At 38.9% G+C, this 17920-nt stretch overlaps 1 protein-coding gene across 2 annotated transcripts in view; it reads left to right on the top strand.

Annotated features, from left to right (window-relative positions):
- Neto2 (neuropilin and tolloid like 2) overlaps positions 1 to 17920 on the top strand; it is a 64447-nt gene that overhangs the window by 41786 nt on the left and 4741 nt on the right. For both annotated transcript variants that reach the window (XM_028893991.2, XM_028893990.2), the window contains exons 7-8: positions 5584 to 5812; positions 16894 to 17007. In XM_028893991.2, the coding sequence (XP_028749824.1) occupies positions 5584 to 5812; positions 16894 to 17007 (343 nt within the window). The remainder of the gene's footprint in view (positions 1 to 5583; positions 5813 to 16893; positions 17008 to 17920) is intronic.

Below are 17920 nucleotides of genomic sequence, written 5' to 3'. Positions count from 1 at the left end.
TCTTCAAGTAAATGAGAAGTGTCATTGAATCATAGAACTTCTTGAATAAAGGGCAACAAATAGTGTCTAGCTAAATCAAACCTGTTTTATTCTACAAGTGTTAAAAAAGAAAAAGAGACCCATAGTAAACAGCTCTCTGCCCCCAAATCAGCTGCCTTTTAAAAAGTGACCATAGCTTAGAACTAGATAATCTGAGTCATCCTACAATTAAGCTAGACTTGAACTAACAGTTTGAACCTTATAACAAAAATGTCCAAGACGTCCATGAGTTACTAGCAAGAGCTGTAATGACTATTCATAATCTTGTCTAAGAATTAGGGAAGATACAATGTAAGCTCCTTTCGGAAGACATAAGGAAATTACTGACAAAAAAATTCCCAGAAAAAAAGTATGCCAAAACCCTCCAATATGTGTAATCTGAATGGGCTACGCAAGAGTAGAGTGACATGCCCTCTGGAATAAGAGGATGCACACACATTTCACTTTGTCAGATCCGTATATTCTCTAAAAGTTGTCTAAATTGACTTGAGGGTTTCATTGTTGTAGGGAGTTTTGAGACAAGGTTTCCTGTAGCTCAGGCCGACATCGAACTTGCTGTGTAGCTCAGGCTGGCCTTGAATTCCTAAACCACCTGTATCTACATCCTAAATGCTGAAATTACCAGGTGAGCACCACCACACCTGGTTCTGTTTCAGTGTATTCGTGTGTGTGTGTGTGTGTGTGTGTGTGTGTGTGTGTGTGTGTGTGTGTGTTGTATGACTTACTTTGAGCTAAGTGTCTTTGAAGAATATTTACTGTAGATTTAAACATATTTCTTTTTTTAATTTATTTAACTTTATTTATGCATTAGTGTGAGAGTGCAAGATGCCCTGGAACGGCAGTTACAGACAGTTGTGAACTGCCATGTGGATGCTGGGAATTGAACCCCTGTATGGAAGATCAGCCAGTGCTCTTAACCTCTGAGCCATTTCTCCAGCCCCTAAGCTTATTTCTTTATATTAAAAGATTACGCAGACAGGCAGATATGCTATCACAAGTGTATAATCCCACTTACTTTGGAGGATGCTGAAGCAGGAGCATGGCAAGTTTAAGACCAGTCTGCGCAACTTTAACAATTCCTTTTCTCAAAGGAATGAGTTAGTAAGGAAGTGTGATGGCTGAGCAGATCAAGTGCTTACTGCAAAGCCTCACAACTTCAGGAGATCACTGGAACCCACACAGACGTGGAGTAGCCACCTCCACAGATCTGTCCTCTCACATAAGCATGCAGTAGCACATGTGTGCACACAATAATCTGTTACTATCAATAACTGTTGACCAATATTGAATGTACAGAGGATGCAGCTCAGGGTAAGCACTTGCCTACCATATGCAAGACCCTGGGTTAAGTAACCTAGTACCTCTCCACCCACGAAAAGGAGGCGGTAAACACTTGAGACATCGTGTTGGTTTTGCTGCTACTTATTTAGTTCTTCTAATTCATGGGTGTTTGCTTGCTCGTTTGTTTTCACATACAAATGCCGTTTCCTTTCCCTCCTCTCCTCCCAGTTCCTCCCCCACTGCCTCCTTTCCCCCATCCACTCCTTTCTCTTCAGAAACAGGCAGGCCTCCCATGGACATCATCCAGCCATGGCGTATCAAATTGCAGTGAGACTAGGCACCTCCTCATATATTAAGGTTGGATGAGGCAACCTGGTAGGAGGAAAGGGTCCCTAAAGCAGGAACAAAGTCAGAGACAGCCCCTGCTCTCACTGTTAGGAGTGCCACCAGGAGACCAAGCTACACAGCTGTAATGTGGAGAGGGCCTAGGTCAGTTCCTTGCAGGCTCCCTGTTTGTCAGTTCAGTCTATGGGACCCGGTTAGTGGTTTTCTTGTGGTGTCCTTGACCCCTTTGGCTCCTACAGTCCTTCCTCCCTCTCTTCTGCAGGATTCCTCGAGCTCTGCCTAATGTTTGGCTGAGGGTCTCTGCACCTGTTCCATCAGTTGCTGGATGAAGCCTCTCTGGTGACAATTGGGCTAGGCATCAGTCTGTGACTAGAGCAGAATATCATTAGGAATCATTTCGTTGACTATTTTTTTCTTTTCTTTTTTTTTTGCCAGTCATGTTTGGTTTTATCCTAGGTCTCTGGGCTATCCACCCTCAGAGCCCTGGCCCTCCAGGCAATGTCAGGGGTGGGCATGAGCCTCAAGCTGGACTAGTCATTGGTTGGCCACTCCTACAGTTTCTGTGCCACCTTTACCCTCAGCACATCTTGTAGGCAGGACAGTTGTAAGTCGAAGGTTGTATGGCTGGGTTGGTGAATCAGTCCCTCCACTGTAAATCTTGCCTGGTTACAGGAGATGGCCAGTTCAGGCTCTATATCCCCCACTGCTAGGAGTCTTAGCTAGGGTCACCCTCATAGATTCCTGGGGAGTTTCCATTGCACTGGCTCTCTAGTTTGTCCTAGAGATGCCCCCAAATTCCAGTTGTCTTTCCCAGTACTCTCTCCCTCCATCCTGATCTAATTCATAGTTTAAAAACCTAATTATTACCTTCTCTGAGCAAAAATATGCTAGATTATTATTTAGTATATGATACTCCTGTATGAAGCCTTTACAGTCTAATGAAGGAGACAATTGTAGTGTTAGAAGCAAAAACAGTGTTTTTATTGCATAAATAGTAAATTTATGAGAGCTACTTACACTGTCTACTTAGAAAGGGCTTATTTTATCTGAACACTTCAGGTAACAGTCAGTCACTGAGGATGTCAGGTCAGGAACCGAAGCAGAAGCCACAGAGCCCTGCTCCTTACAGTTTGCTTTCTTATACACCGAGGACCACATGCCCAGAATCGGCACCTCCTGCAGTGGGCTGAGCCCTCCTACATCTATCGTTAACAAGAAAAAGCCCCACAGACTTGCCAAAGGCAGTCTGATGGAAGCATTTACTCAGGTGACATTTCAGTTTCCTAGATACATCTAGGTTTGGGTCAAGTTGACAAAAACCAACCAAGATGCACACAAATAGTAAATTAATTTTTAAAATTTTTTAATATACTTTTTATTTTTAATATTAATGTTTTATTAATATTAATTAATTACATTTTAATATTAATATTGTTTTCATTTTGATTTCTCATTGAGCCATTATGCAGCCCAGGATGACTCTTGAACTTGCCGTGTGAGGCAAGTGTGAGTTCCTGGCACTCCTGCCTGCACATCTCAAGGGCCGGGACTGCAGGTGGGCACCACCATGCCAGGCCTGTTTTGCTTGATTGGTTTGGGGGTGTTTGAGACAGAGTCTCACATAGTCCAGGCTAGTCAGGAATTTGCTGCATAGGAAAGGATAACCTTCAACTTCCAATTAATCTTCCTGCTTCCTTATTTACTTATCTAAGTAAATAGAGAATAAAAAGTAGAACACGAGGAAAAACAGAAAGAGCTGAGGCTGTAGGCCTATGCTACCATGTCTAGCATGAAAAATGTCTCTTTTTTGTTTAGGTACATGCACAAAGATTTTGTACTTTCATATTACAAAACCTATCTTATTAATTTCTCACTATGCTCATGGAAGTGCCAGATTGGTAATTTCAAATAAACTAAAGTTATTAATAGATCAAAACTTGATGCTGTTTTGCCATGGTTTTGATTTATTTTTTTTTAAGATATTTTTATTTATTTTGTATACAGCATGTATGACCAGAAGAGGGCACCAGATCTCATTACAGATGGTTGTGAGCCACCATGTGGTTGCTGGGAACTGAACTCAGGACCTCTGAAAGAGCAGTCGGTGCTCTTAACCGCTGAGCCATCTCTCCAGCCCGGTTTTGATTTATTAAGCCTTTTAAGGTTATAAAGAATACCACTGCCTCCTGAGTAACATCTGGAAGGTTGAGTTCAGTGACAAGTCCAAGGAAGTACTACTTTTCACACCAGAAATTTTTAATTATAGAGCCATCAAAGCAAGTAAAGACAAAAAGTGTGTGTGGGGGTGTGTGTGTGTGTGTGTGTGTGTGTGTGTGTGAGAGAGAGAGAGAGAGAGAGAGAGAGAGAGAGAGAAAGAGAATGAGAGAGAGGATGTGAATGTAAGGCCTCCCTTAAAGTTGAAGAACACACACTTTAAACACAGATCAACTTAAGTTCAAATCCTTGCCCTTGGGGCTGGGGAGATAACTCAGCAGGTAAGAGCACTTGCTGCTCTTCCAGAGGACTGCAGTTCTGTTTCCCACACCTGTATTAGTGGTACATACCACTGTAAGTTCAGTTCCAGGGCTTCCGGTAACCTCTTCTGGCTTCTGTGGGTACCCACATACACATGACAAACACAAAAACATGTAGGTACACATAAATCAAAATAAATGTTTTTTTTCACCTTCTTGCTCTCTGTGACCCTGAGCAGGTTGAATCTCTTTGCCATAAGTAACACTTGCTTTATAAGGTTCTGTTAGAGATTAGTGCTTAGTCTTTGTAGCTGAGAATATAAAAATGTAAATAAAATCTTAAGATAAAAGGAAACCAAATTGTAATAAATAATAATAAATCAGTTGGTCCCCAATAGCAATTTTATAAAATGAATAAAGCAAATGCTAATAGTCCTTACAATACAGATCCTATGTTTTGTCTGGAAAAAAGTAGGAAGTATTGTTTACAGATTAGAATTTTTAAAATGCTTAAATGTGTAGCAGTGGAATTGTGAATAAATAAATGATAGGGTTCTATGTGAGTGAGGATTGCAATAAAGATTGTAGATGATTGTTGTTATGTGTGATGTGTTATTACAGAAATGGGGTGTATGTATCTTGAGCATCTTATAGTTAAGCTCAGGTTTTGAGATGTACAGAAATGGCTAGAGATGCAACTCAGCTGCCAAGGCACTTGTCTTCTATGCATGCAGCTCTGGGTTTGATTCCTAGCATTGCGTAAGACTGAGTGGGGTGGTATATGCCTGTAATCTTAGCACCGAGTGGAGGAAAGAAGAGGAGCGGAAATCCAAGGTCACCATTGGCTAGATATTGAGTTCAAGGTCAGCCTAGGCTACATGAGATGCTGCCTTGAAAATAGATATAAGTAAGTAATAGAATGTACAAAAAACTGAAAGCACCAACTAATAACATTGACTGTTGGAATAATAAAGTTGTGAACAATTCTTTTATTTCTTTTATATATCAATACCATGGAATTATCATTATAATGAGATTATATAAGAATATAAACACCTCTTTGTAAATAAAACATAAATTTTAGATTTCTTAATGTTTAGTTCCATTATTAAGACACCCAAAAATGAGACTATTATTTTTAGATCTTTAACTACTAAGGTTATGGCACTTTATGCAAAGTCCAATATTGATCTGTAACAGAAATGTACATGCCATAAAACACTAATTTTAAATATGTAGTAAAACATGTTTATTTTAAAAGCATCAACATTAATTTTATTATAAACAAGTGAATTATCCAGAGGAATTGTTTTTAATTTTTTTAGATATTTTTATTTTATGTTTTTCAGTCAGTTGTTACAATTCAGTCTAATACATTGACTATGAATCTTAAAATAGAACAATTTTAAGTATTTTTTTAAAATTCTGTGTTTTGATATTACAGATTTATTTGAGGTTCTTAGATTACCAAATGGAACACTCAAATGAATGCAAGAGAAATTTTGTGGCGGTCTATGATGGAAGCAGTGCCATTGAAAATCTGAAGGCCAAGTTTTGCAGCACTGTGGCTAATGATGTAATGCTGAAGACAGGAGTGGGAGTGATTCGGATGTGGGCAGATGAAGGCAGTCGGCTTAGCAGGTTTAGGATGCTCTTCACTTCCTTTGTGGAACGTAAGTAAATCATTCACAAGATGCCTACTGAATTTCTATTTTTTTTTTTTTAGCAGAAAAAGTACTTTATTTTATAACATCATTTTGTAAACTGTCACGCTGCAGTTTTTAACTCAACAGGAACATTTTTTCCCCACTGACTTACAGCAAACCCTATGCCATGTCAGTGAGTTAATACATGAGTGAAGATGGTCAGGGCAGAATGTAGGAGTCAGATTATGGCGCTTTATGCAGAGTCCAATCAATATTGTAATCAATCAGTCTGTAACAGAAATTTACTTGCCATAAAACACTAATTTTAAATATATAGTGAAACTTGTTTAGTTTTAAAGTATCAACATTAATTTTACTATAAACAAGTGAATTATCCAGAGGAATTATTTTTAATTTTTTTAGATAATTTTATTCTATGTGCATATGAGTGCTTTGCTCACATGACTGTACACCTGGAGCCTGCAGAGGTCAGAAGAGGGTGTTAAAACTGGAGTTATGGATGGTTGTGAGCTGTCATGTGGGTGCTATGAATTGAACTTGGATCCTCTGCAAGAACAAGTGTTCATAACCACTGAGCCATCTCTTCAGCCCCAGAGTAATATTTATCAATATGAATATGTATTTTTGACAAAACTGTGCATCCAAAAGCATGTCAAAATGAGGAAATTATGATGCGTGGTTGGTTTTTTTGTTTTGTTGTTTGTTTGATTTTTCGAGACAGGGTTTCTCTGTGTAGCTTTGTGCCTTTCCTGGAACTGCTTTGGAGACCAAGCTGGCCTTGAACTCACAGAGATCCTCCTGCCTCTGCCTCCCGAGTGCTGGGATTAAAGGCGTGTGCCACCACCGCCCAGCCATGACGCCTGTTCTTAAAATTTTGACTGCTACGACAGGGGAAAAAGTGTTGGTATGTGAATAGCAGCACTGGGTCAGTAGAAGAGACTTCAGAAGTGGGGTCTTCTCTGGGGATTTTTCTATCTTAAAAAGAGTTATCAGGCTAGGCATGGGGTAGCACACCTTTAATCCCAGCACTCAGGAGGCAAAGGCAAACAGATCTCTATGAGTTCAAGGCCAGCCTGGTCTATGTAGTGAGTTCTTTGACAGCCAAGCTGCATAATACAGAGACCCTATCTCAAAAAGAAAGAAAAGTTATCAGTTGTAGTAATTCAGCTTTGTTGGTAATTATTGACTCCTGCAAACTGTGCAAACCTTGGACACCAGAAGTTTACATACCACGTTGAAGATTTTTGTTGCACGAATCCTAAGTGGTCTTATAATAAAAACCCAGAGCCAGATATCAGGGTGAAAGCTGAAAGATCAGAGAAAGAGAGTAAGCTACAGTCACCACCTCTTACCTCACCAGCTCCTCAGCCTGAATTCCTGTCTCCTCCTGCCTTATATTCCTTTCTCTGCCCAGCCATATCACTTCCTGTCTCAACCTTCCTAGTGCTGGGATTAAAGGTGTGTGATCCCTTAAAGGTGTGTGCCACCACTGCCTGCCTCTTTCTCTTGTAGACTGAATTAATCTCATGTAGCCCAGTGTGTCCTTGAACTCACAGAAATGCAGATGACTCTCTGCCTCTGCCTCCCTTTGAGTGCTAGGATTAAAGGTGTGTGCCACCACTGCCTGACCTCTATGGCTAACTCTGTGGCTAGTTCTGTCCTCTGATCTTCAGGCAAATTTTATTTGTTCAAAATATCACCACAGATTTTTTTCACTTTTTATTCTTAAATAGTTTTGAATTTTCAGAGATTTATAAAAATAATAAAAACTTTATACTTTTATTTAGACTTTCCTAATGTTAACATCATTAAAAACAAGATGAAAATTAGCATTGATACACTATTAACCAATCTATAGACCTCATATGACTAATTTCCCCCTTAATGGCTTTCCCCTTTCTTTAATGACTTTTTATGATCTAGTTTCCCACATGGCTTTCAGTTGCCAGTGTCCTTGGTCTTATCCATCTGACAGCTACTCAGTCTTTACATGTGATCTGGACATGTGAAGTATAGTAGTTACTGATTCAGTAAACTAGCCACCAATTTGGGTTTATGTGATGTTTTCCAAATGAGTCATTGAGATCATGAATTTCATCTAGAATACTAAGTGCCTTCTCTGTTCATCATGTCAGTGAAGTTGGGTATGGAATACTGATTGTCTTATTAATGCTGATTGGCTACCATATTAACTCTACCATTTTCCTAATGTTATGTCAGTTTTCCCCAATTACAGAATTACTCTTTTTTTCTCTTTGCTGGTCTTTTGGGGACTGTGAAAATATCTTTTCACAACTAATTTTAGCATCCATTGAATATTTTTGTCTTTAACTTGCAGTAGTTATTTGTTCAGTGTTTACCTAATGATGACTTTCAATTTCTATCATTCCTTCTGCATATTCTAATTATAATTTTGCTTGTGAGGAGAAACTAGTCTAGTCTTTCCCTCAATTACATATTCATTTGTTGTGTGACACTATTCCTAGGAAGACATGAACAAATGTCTATTCACTCCAAATAGAAAATCAGTGACAGACCAAAGTAAAGATACTACCAAGACCCAACTTTGTGAGCCAGTGAGTTTTCCCAGGGTTATGTACAAGAACAGGAATGAGTCAAAGATGGCAGATCCTCAAAGCCCACTCCAGCACAGGTGACAGTTCACCAAGCTGGAAACCTGAAGCACACTGCACAGCCTGCAGGCAGCTCAGCTGGTCTGAGAATTTCTCAGCTGTCCTTCTTATGTAACCTTGGTGGGGGAGGGGACGAGTGTATGCTCAGTTCCAAAGACTTCTTCAAGCCTCTGAGTTGTTTACTGTCTAGGCTTTAAGAGCTTCCCTTTACATAGAGGTTTTATCCCAGAAGAAATTGCTATACAGCAATTTATATACATCAGTGAGTTTATAGATATTTATTCTATTATATAATTATATATTACTATTGTCACTCTAAAATCCTGGTGTTTGTTGTATAATATCCCAGCTTCAACCCCATGAGTCTTTGAGTTTGCCTCCTGTCTCCTTCAGTGTCCAGTCATTCCTTTTAATCCTATATTTAATGGCATTCCTTGGTAAAACAGGCCCATTGTCGTTTTCCAGCTTTAGAGCTAACCATATTTCTAGAGACATGCTTCCTTTCCTTAATATGAAAAACCTGTCTAGTTGTCCAAAACAGATTGATTTCTTCAACTCATATACATAATTTCAAAACTGCTAGCCATTATCTCTGTGAAGAACATCCTAATAGAGTATCTCATTTGTATCCAGTTCTTTTTTTATATATACTATGGTAAAATATACATAAAACTTACCATCAACCATTTTCACGTGTACAAATTAGTGCTTAACATTCAAGTGCATTCATCTTCTTATACAGTTATTACCATTATCTTAGTCCCTGTTCTGTTGCTGTGAAGAGATATTGTGACCAAGGCAACTCTATAAAAGAAGGCATTTGACTGGGGGCATGCTTACAGTTTCAGAGGGTTAGTTCATTATAACCATGCTGGGGGGCATGGCAGCACACATGGTGCTGGAGCAGTAGCTGAGAGCTACACTCTGATCCACAGGCTGAGAGAGAGAGCCTGGGCCTGACATGGGCTTTTGAAACCTCAAAGCTCAACCCCAGGGACACACTTCCTCCAATAAGGCCACACTTCCTAATCCTTCTAATGGTTCTCAAATAGTGCCACTCCCTAATGACTAAACATTCAAATGTATGAGCCTATAGGGTTTTTCTTATTCAAACTACCACACCATTATCCATCTCCAGAGACATTTTTGTCATCCAAAACTGAAATTCCTCACATTAAATAGCCATTTTTTTTTTATTTTGCTCTCCCTAGTCCTGGTAAGCTCTACTCTCCTCCGCTGTCTCTGTTAATAATAGTAACTCACATAAGTGGATTATGCAATGTTTGCCATTTACTTTTGGTTTATTTCACTTAGTTTAATACTTTAAAGCTTTTCCATATATCAGAATTGTGTTCTTTTTAAAACATGATAATTGCATCCCTGTGACCAAATACCTGTCAGAAACAACATAGGAAGTAAGGGTTTATACTGGATTATTGTTTGAGAGTGTTCAGTCCCTGATCATTTGTCTCCATTCACTCGGACAGAGAATCATGGGGGTGATAGCATGTCACAGAGGAGAACCATTCATTTGTGACAACCAGGAAGTAGTAGTTACAGGAAATGGCTAGAGATAATATACCCACCTCCCATGACTTAGTGTTTATTTAGCTAGGTCCTACATCCTACCTAATCCTCAAGCTCTTCTTATAGCACCTCTTTCTGGGAATGTAGTATTTAAAACATAAGCCTGTGAGGAGCATTTCATATTCAAATCATAGCAGTATTTGTTCGTCATGTTGTTCTTTTGTTTGTTTTTGTTTTTCAAGACAGGGTTTACTCTGTGTAGCTTTTTGCCTTTCCTTGAACTCACTCTGTAGCCCAGGCTGGCCTGGAACTCACAGAGATCCGCCTGGCTCTGCCTCCCAAGTGCTGGAATTAAAGGCGTGTGCCACCACAGCCCAGCTATCATGATGTTCTTAAAACTTACTGATAGAGACTTTTGTTGTTTGTACCTGTTGGCTATTATGAAGAATGATACTGCAGATATTGGGGTACCAGGTCATAGTTCCTGCTTTTAATTTTTTTGCTAGCTCATATGATAAATACATGTTTAAATTTCTAAGGAACCAACACACTTTTCTACAATTGCTATACCCTTCTATACCACCAGGAGTGAGTTCCAGTTTCTCCACAACCTTGCAACACTTGAGCAGTTTTTCTATTTTTTTTTTTTAATAATAACCCCTCACTGTATGAAAAATGGAATTTCATTGGAGGTTTGATTCATGAACATCTTTTCATGAGCTACTTAGTATAGGCTTTTTCAGGAGAGATGTCTACTCAGGCCTTTTACTCATTTTTAAATTGGGTTGTTAGTAAGTTGTAAGAATTATATATGTTTATTATCATTCCCTTATCAGATAAATATTTTTCACATTCTGTATGTTATCTTGGTATTTTGACAGTTCTTAAGGTTTGTTATTTTGAGACAAAAATCTCACTATTTAGCCCTGGTTTGCCTGAAATTCACTATGTAGTTCAGGCTGCCCACTAACTCACAGAGTTCTGAGAACTCCCTTTCTCCTTCTGTCTCCCAATGCCAGGATTAAAGACATGCATCACCACACCCAGCAATATAAATTAGTTTTTAATTTAAGTAAAGGTCAATTTATATGTTTTTTTTCTTTTATTACCTATGTTTGTAACACTAATCTTAAAAGGTCTTATTAATAAAAACAAATCCAGAGCCAGGTATTAGGGTGAATGCCGAATGATCAGAGAAAGAGAATAAGCCACATCCAACCTCACCTTGCCAATTCCTCAGCTGATCTTGTTTCCTCGTACTGAAAGCCTCTGAGTCCTCATCCGAATGAATCTCAGCTGAACTGCTGTTAAAAGCTAAAAGCTTAAAAAGGATCTAGTTCCTGGTTCTCACACCTTATATACCTTTCTGCTTCCTGCCATCACTTCCTGGGATTAAAGGCCTGTGTCACCATGCCTCCTATTTCCAGTGTGGCTTTGAACTCACAGAGATCCAGACAGATCTCTGCCTCCTGAATGCTGGGATTAAAGGTGTGTGCTACCACTGCCTAAACCTATGTTTAATATAGTGGCTGTTCTGTCTCTGACCCCCAGATAAGTTTATTGGGGTGCACAATATTTTGGGGAACATAATATCACCACACAGCTATTTTATGAATACTGTTATCACAATGAAACAAGTTATTTTATATAATTAGTATATACTAATTAAAAATATGTAACTCACAATTTTATTCAAAGCAGTCTGACTATGTCAGTGCATTCTTCTGGTTAATTTAAATAATGCAGAGAACAGTTGTAAAAGAAAAACCTGTGCTAATGGGCTGGCAAGATGGCTTAGCAGGTAAAGGTGCTTGCTATCAAGTCAGATAACCTAAATTTGATGCCCAGGATCTATATAGTAGAAGTAGAGAACGAGATCCTACGAGTTGTTCTCTGACCTCACACCTGTGCTGTGACATACATACCCACATACATTAATTAAAATGTAATTAAATAATCTATAATAAAAACTAAAAGTATTTCCCTAAAAGTGTTAAATATATGAGGAATACAAAGCAGAGAACCTATCTTTTACAACACCTTTGATGTTAGAAAGAGCCATGAAAATGTGGTCGCATGATGTTCTAAAGTAAATCAGAATACCAAAGAGACATAATGAGGTTTATAGACTCATTCAACTTGTCTTTTAAAAATGACTTAGCTCCTCTGAATCTCTAGTTGTGAACTATAGAAGATAGGTTGTAGAATTAAAATATGATTTACATTGTGTATGATACAGTTTGTGAAAATTGCTGTTTCTTTAGTCCATTCTTTATACTTAAAGTGCATTCATCATAGATACAGTTTTATAATATCCATGACACAACTAAAGTAAATACACTAGCAAATTTTACAAAGTAAATAAAATGCAATTGTGCTTTTTCATTGAAAACCTTCAGTCCAGTGGCTTAATTATATCACTAATGCCTCCCATCTCATGATGGGCTTTGAAGCCACCAAGCACTTTGAAGAATCATAGAATCTTGACACTGGAGTAGAGGCTCAATTGACAAGAATGCTTGTATACTTGTCTCATATGAACAAGGCCCTGAGTTCAATCTCCAGCACCCAAAACTGAATGAATGAATGAATGAATGAATGAATGAATGATCATAAATCTTGCTTAAGTAATGCTTTAAGTGATAGTGTTTTTACAAGTTAGCAGTGTAGTAAATCTCTTCTTAGATATGTACCTTTTTTTGCACTTCTGTTAAAAGCAAAAGGATCCACATTACTGGGACTGCTGATTTCATTGCTCTATCAGCTCTTAGAACCAAGAACTATGGAATGCATTGTATGCTGTCAAGCCTTTGTTTATTCTTGAGACAGGGTCTCATGGAAACAGGTTACACAGCCCATACTGACTTCACATTTACTGCATTCATGCCATGTCTGCCTCCCAAGTGCTGGGATTACAGTTGTCTCTATAATGCCCAGCAATTTTTATTTATTTGTTTCTTGAAACAGACTGTAGCTTGTGATAATTAATCATGGATTAATTACCAACTGCACAGGAATCTTAGTGAATGATACCTTATAGGGGAGTCAGCCTTCATAGCAAAGAATTTGGATAGTTTCCATTCAACTACACTTCCAGGTTTTGTTTGGGGTTTTCTGAGAGCCCAAAAATTACCTGTTTCCCCGCCCATACTGAGAGTTAGCCTGGCAAAGATTAAGTTGTGGCTGGTGGGCACTAAGATGCCAGTTATATTACTGTACTGTGCAGGAGTAGACCATGACCAGACAGACATTCCAAAATTACCCAAAACTACACTCTTTAGAGGAAAAAAAAAATACAGCCCTGGCTATATTTTAATGAAGTTTATTGTATGTGGGAGGCCAACTTCCACCTTTTAAAAAGGTTCCTATGAGGAGGGAAGAGAGGGATAGGAAACTTTTAGATAGAAAGATAGTGAAGAGGAGAAAAATAGAAACACAGGACAGCTTTGGAAAGACCTAGATCTAAACCCAACAGTCTCTTCTGCCTCTTCAAAAGGGCTTTTTACAAGCACAGGGACAAATATCCAAACGAAAGGAAACACATGAACTATGAACCAATAGCTGAGGAGCCCCCAACTGGATCAGGCCCTCCGGATAAATAAGACAGTTGATTAGCTTGATCTGTTTGGGAGGCATCCAGACAGTGGGACCAGGTCCTGTCCTCAGTGTATGAACTGGCTGTTTGGAACCTGGGGCTTATACAGGGATACTTGGCTCAGCCTGGGAGGAGGGGACTGGACCAGCCTGGACTGAATCTACCAGGTTGAACTCAATCCTTGGGGGGGTGGCTTTGCCCTGGAGGAGATGGGAATGGGGGGTGGGCTGGTGGGAGGGGGGAGAACAAGGGAATCCGTGGCTGATATGTAAAATTAAATTTAATAAATAAATTTAAAAAATGAAAAAAAAGACTCACAAAACAAAGATAGATAAACAAAAAAGGGGGGGGCTTTTTACAACAATGCCAACAGGTGGAACAAAAGACCTCTGCCTTGCTAGATCAAAGCACACTGCACAGCCAAGTATAGACCCTTCCAAATACCTGGTAACCACGCCCATGGTCATTCATCCCCTTATGCAGCCCTGATGGGTTAAGCAAGCCCAGATTCTCGGATTCTGAGTAAGTTCTCACTAGGAAACATCTGTGGATCTCTACAATTGTTATTTTACTTATTTTATACTTATTTTTAAAAGACAGTGTAATTAGAGAGAAAACTTATTTATTAATCTAGTACATTTTTAGACCTTTCTTTCACCTTGAGAAGAAACTTTTAGGACTTTGTTTGGTTTTTGTTTGTTGGATCTGATTGTTTTGGTTTGGTTTAGTTTTTGTTTTTTGAGACAGGATTTCTCTGTGTAGCTCTGACTGTCCTGGAACTCCCCCTGTAGACCAGGCTGGCCTCAAACTCAGAGACTCACCTGCTTCTGACTCCTGCGTGCTGGGATTAAAGGCATGCACCACCAAAGCCCACTGAAAAGAAACTTTAATATATTAATATAAATAAGTATCTATATATGTCAGTATTATATATTACAATATTCAGTTCTTCCTTGAAAAATAATATATTTTCTAAAAAGAAAATATATAGTCTTAGGTGGGGTATACATTTTATACAGTTGAAAAGTTACAATTTTTAGAAGTTAGAACAATTGAGTTTGGCAGGCTTTGTAATACCTCTACAGTCTAGGTGGAAAATATTAAGCTGCCTGTCTCCTTGACTTCGTGTGTGTGTGTGTGTGTGTGTGTGTGTGTGTGTGTGTGTGTGTGTGTTTACTTTGGATCACATGATACTGTCTGTTGTGCTCAGTTTTTTCTGCAGTCTAAAGTTTTACCTTAGCAGAAGCAAGCACATTGCATCATGACCCAGCATAATAAATGTTCACCTGGATATGAGAAGGCATCAGAGAGAGAGGCATGGAACATTTAAAAAGCACACCAGAGGGACTAGACATTTAGGAGAATAAAGGGCATTTCTCATATATGGGAAAACGTTAAAGATTTTCTTGAACTAGGCATAAGGGCTCACACCTGTAATCCCAGCACTTGGGAGATTGAGGCAGGGGGATTGCAGTTTGGAAGTCAGCCTGGACTACAGGATGATAACCTGATTCAGAAAACCAAGAAGAAAAAAAGATTATCTTGAAAAGCAAAAATTATAGCAACCCTTAAGGAAAGGAGACATTCCCACTTGAAAGAACTAACTACAGAGTGTGAAAATACATGGTCTGTCTTCTCTATATGTGTATAAGTCTTTGAATAAAAGGCCCCTATTTTGTAATTCTAAAGAATGGATTTTATCCTGGCAAAAAATTAGTAACACAAAATACGGTTTGTTTGTTTGTTTGTTTTCATTCTGAACCAAAATCAGGGCCTCATTTGTGCTAGACAGGTACTCTTCCACTAAGCCATATTCATCCCCAGTCCCAGAACTTTGCACTCACACATATGTACAAACCACAGTGGGTGTGGAGGATGAGCTTGTACCACAGCATGTGTTGGGAGGGCATAGGACACCTTTGTGGAATAGGTCCTCCTCTTTCACCTGTAGGTTCAAGGGATTGGACTCAACTCAATAGTCTTGCACACCAAGCACCCTTGCCTACTGAGCCATCTCACCAGCCCCTCCTAAGCATTTTATCTTTCCAAACTGAAACTCTTCCCTTTAAATACTGTTTTCATCCCCCAGTACCTGATAAGCTTGGTTCTATTTTGATCTCTGAATTTGCTTAGGTAGCTCATATAAATGAAGTCATATGTATTTGTCATATAATAATTACTGTCTAGCTATGGGAACTGAAATAGCTGCCTCATTGTGCTTAGCATAATGTTATCAGCTCTCAGCCATATATACAGGAATTTCTTTTCTTGTCTTAATATTCTATTGTCGTGGTTTCTTTTAGCCATTGCTGGACAGAGGGGTTGCTTCTGCCTGTTGACTGGTGATTAATACTGCCCTCCACTAGTATTCAAATACCAATTTGAGCTCCTACAGAGTACTATTGGTAGCAGTAGCATTTCTACATCATGAGATGATTTTTGAGAAGGAGCCAGTTTTCCACAACATCTTATGGCTTATTTTCCACCTGCAGCACAGAAGGTTCCTAACGTCTCCATGGCCTCTGTATTAGTGACTTTTCTTGTTGCTCTGACAACAGTAACTTCAGAAGGTATAGGTTTATTCCGGCTCGGGGTTTAAGGAGACAGTCCTTCGTGGTAAGGAAGTTAGGACAGCAGACACAAGAGGCAGCGGCCAAATGATGTCCAAGGTCGGGAAGCGGAAACAACACTGGTGCCACACTTGCCTTCTCCTTTTCATTCAGTGAGGGGCTCCAGCCAGTGACACCTCAGTTAGACCTTTCTAAAAGCATCCTCACAAACATGTCCAAAGGTCTGTCTCCTAGGCAGTTCTAATCTCATCAGCTCATAATTAGTCACCACAATTGCCAGCATGGTCTTACAAAGTCTTGAAATTTTTTTCTCACCTGTGTAGAAATCCTTGAGAAGTATGGGGTATATACTATACTTGTATTGTCGTTACACTGAAAATAACCTTTTGGTGCCCAGCATTCAAAATGTTGTATGAGCCAGCATTATAGAATATTGGCCTTTGTCTTCCTGGTTGTGTGTTACGGTGTGTTCATGGAAAGGTCTCTAAGCTAAGAAATTACTCTTATAAAGTCAAATTCTTTATGTATTTATTTTTAGACAGGGTCTCTACATAACCCTGGCTGCCCTGAAACTTACTCTGTAGACCAGGTTGGCCTTAAACTCACAGAGATCCTCCTGCCTCAGCCTCCTGGGTGCTGGAATTAAAGACATACACCTCCACACCAGACTAAAGTTAAAATCTTAAGTCAAAGTAAATGAAGATGGGTTTGTAGTCTGTATGTCTCTGTTCTTAACAACACTGGCTTTCTTTCTTTCTACAGCTCCCTGTACAAGCAGCACTTTCTTTTGCCATAGCAACATGTGCATCAACAATTCTTTGGTCTGTAATGGTGTTCAAAACTGTGCATACCCTTGGGATGAGAATCACTGTAAAGGTAAGTCTGATGCAAATGCCAGCATTTCTATGAGGAGTAGGGGTTCTTTTCATAAGAAAGGAACTAAAATGTCTTTTTCTACTGGTGTGCTTAGCATAGTTGTTTAGCAGAGCTAGACACATAATAACATTTTTTTTTTCCAAAGAAGGGTTTCTCTGTGTATCCCTAACTGTCCTGGAACTCACTCTGTAGACCAATCTGGCCTCAAACTCAGAAATCTGCCTGCCTCTCCCTCTAGAGTGCTGAGATTAAGGGCATGCGCCACCACCACCTGTCATAATAACATTTTTAAAGGATGATTGACTTCTGGGATGTTATAAAAGAAATATTCAACAAAAGCCTTTCTTTGTTTGTAGAGTATATTGTCAAGTTATTCAGAAGTGTGTCTTTGTATTTTATACCCTGTATTACATTATTGTTGAACTATGTAGTTAGATAGTTTAGAGGATAGCCTCGAGAATGGAAGAACTAATAAGACCAACTCATAGGTTATCACAGTGATGTAAAAGCAATGCATTATAGAATGCTTCTTTTTTTTCTCTCTTCATCAAGTTACTTCTATTTCTAACATATACTCTGAAAGGCAAATATGATGATGAGAGGTATTAGATACTGAAACTTGGTTGTCCCATCAGTTGGAAAAATAAAACGTATCTGTCTTTCAACTTACTAAGAGTTGAATACATAAATATCTTACTATAGGAAGCTGATGTAATCTGAGGGTAACACTAACTACTTGGCATGCACTTATCTATCATTCCAAAACAGTAGACCATGGTGGTACACCTGGATTGTTAGTCTGATCCTGCAGATAGGAATCAACATAGCAGTTGAATCTGCCTTATAGCAGAAAACTAAACTTGATACATCAGGAGTATTTGTTTTTGACATTTTCTATATTGCTATAATTTGA

This window comes from Peromyscus leucopus, chromosome 5 (genome assembly GCF_004664715.2).
Source record: "Peromyscus leucopus breed LL Stock chromosome 5, UCI_PerLeu_2.1, whole genome shotgun sequence".
In the NCBI taxonomy this organism is placed as follows: domain Eukaryota; kingdom Metazoa; phylum Chordata; class Mammalia; order Rodentia; family Cricetidae; genus Peromyscus; species Peromyscus leucopus.
The sequence above is the reverse complement of the archived record's forward strand: the minus strand, read 5'-3'. Positions and strand labels throughout refer to the sequence as shown.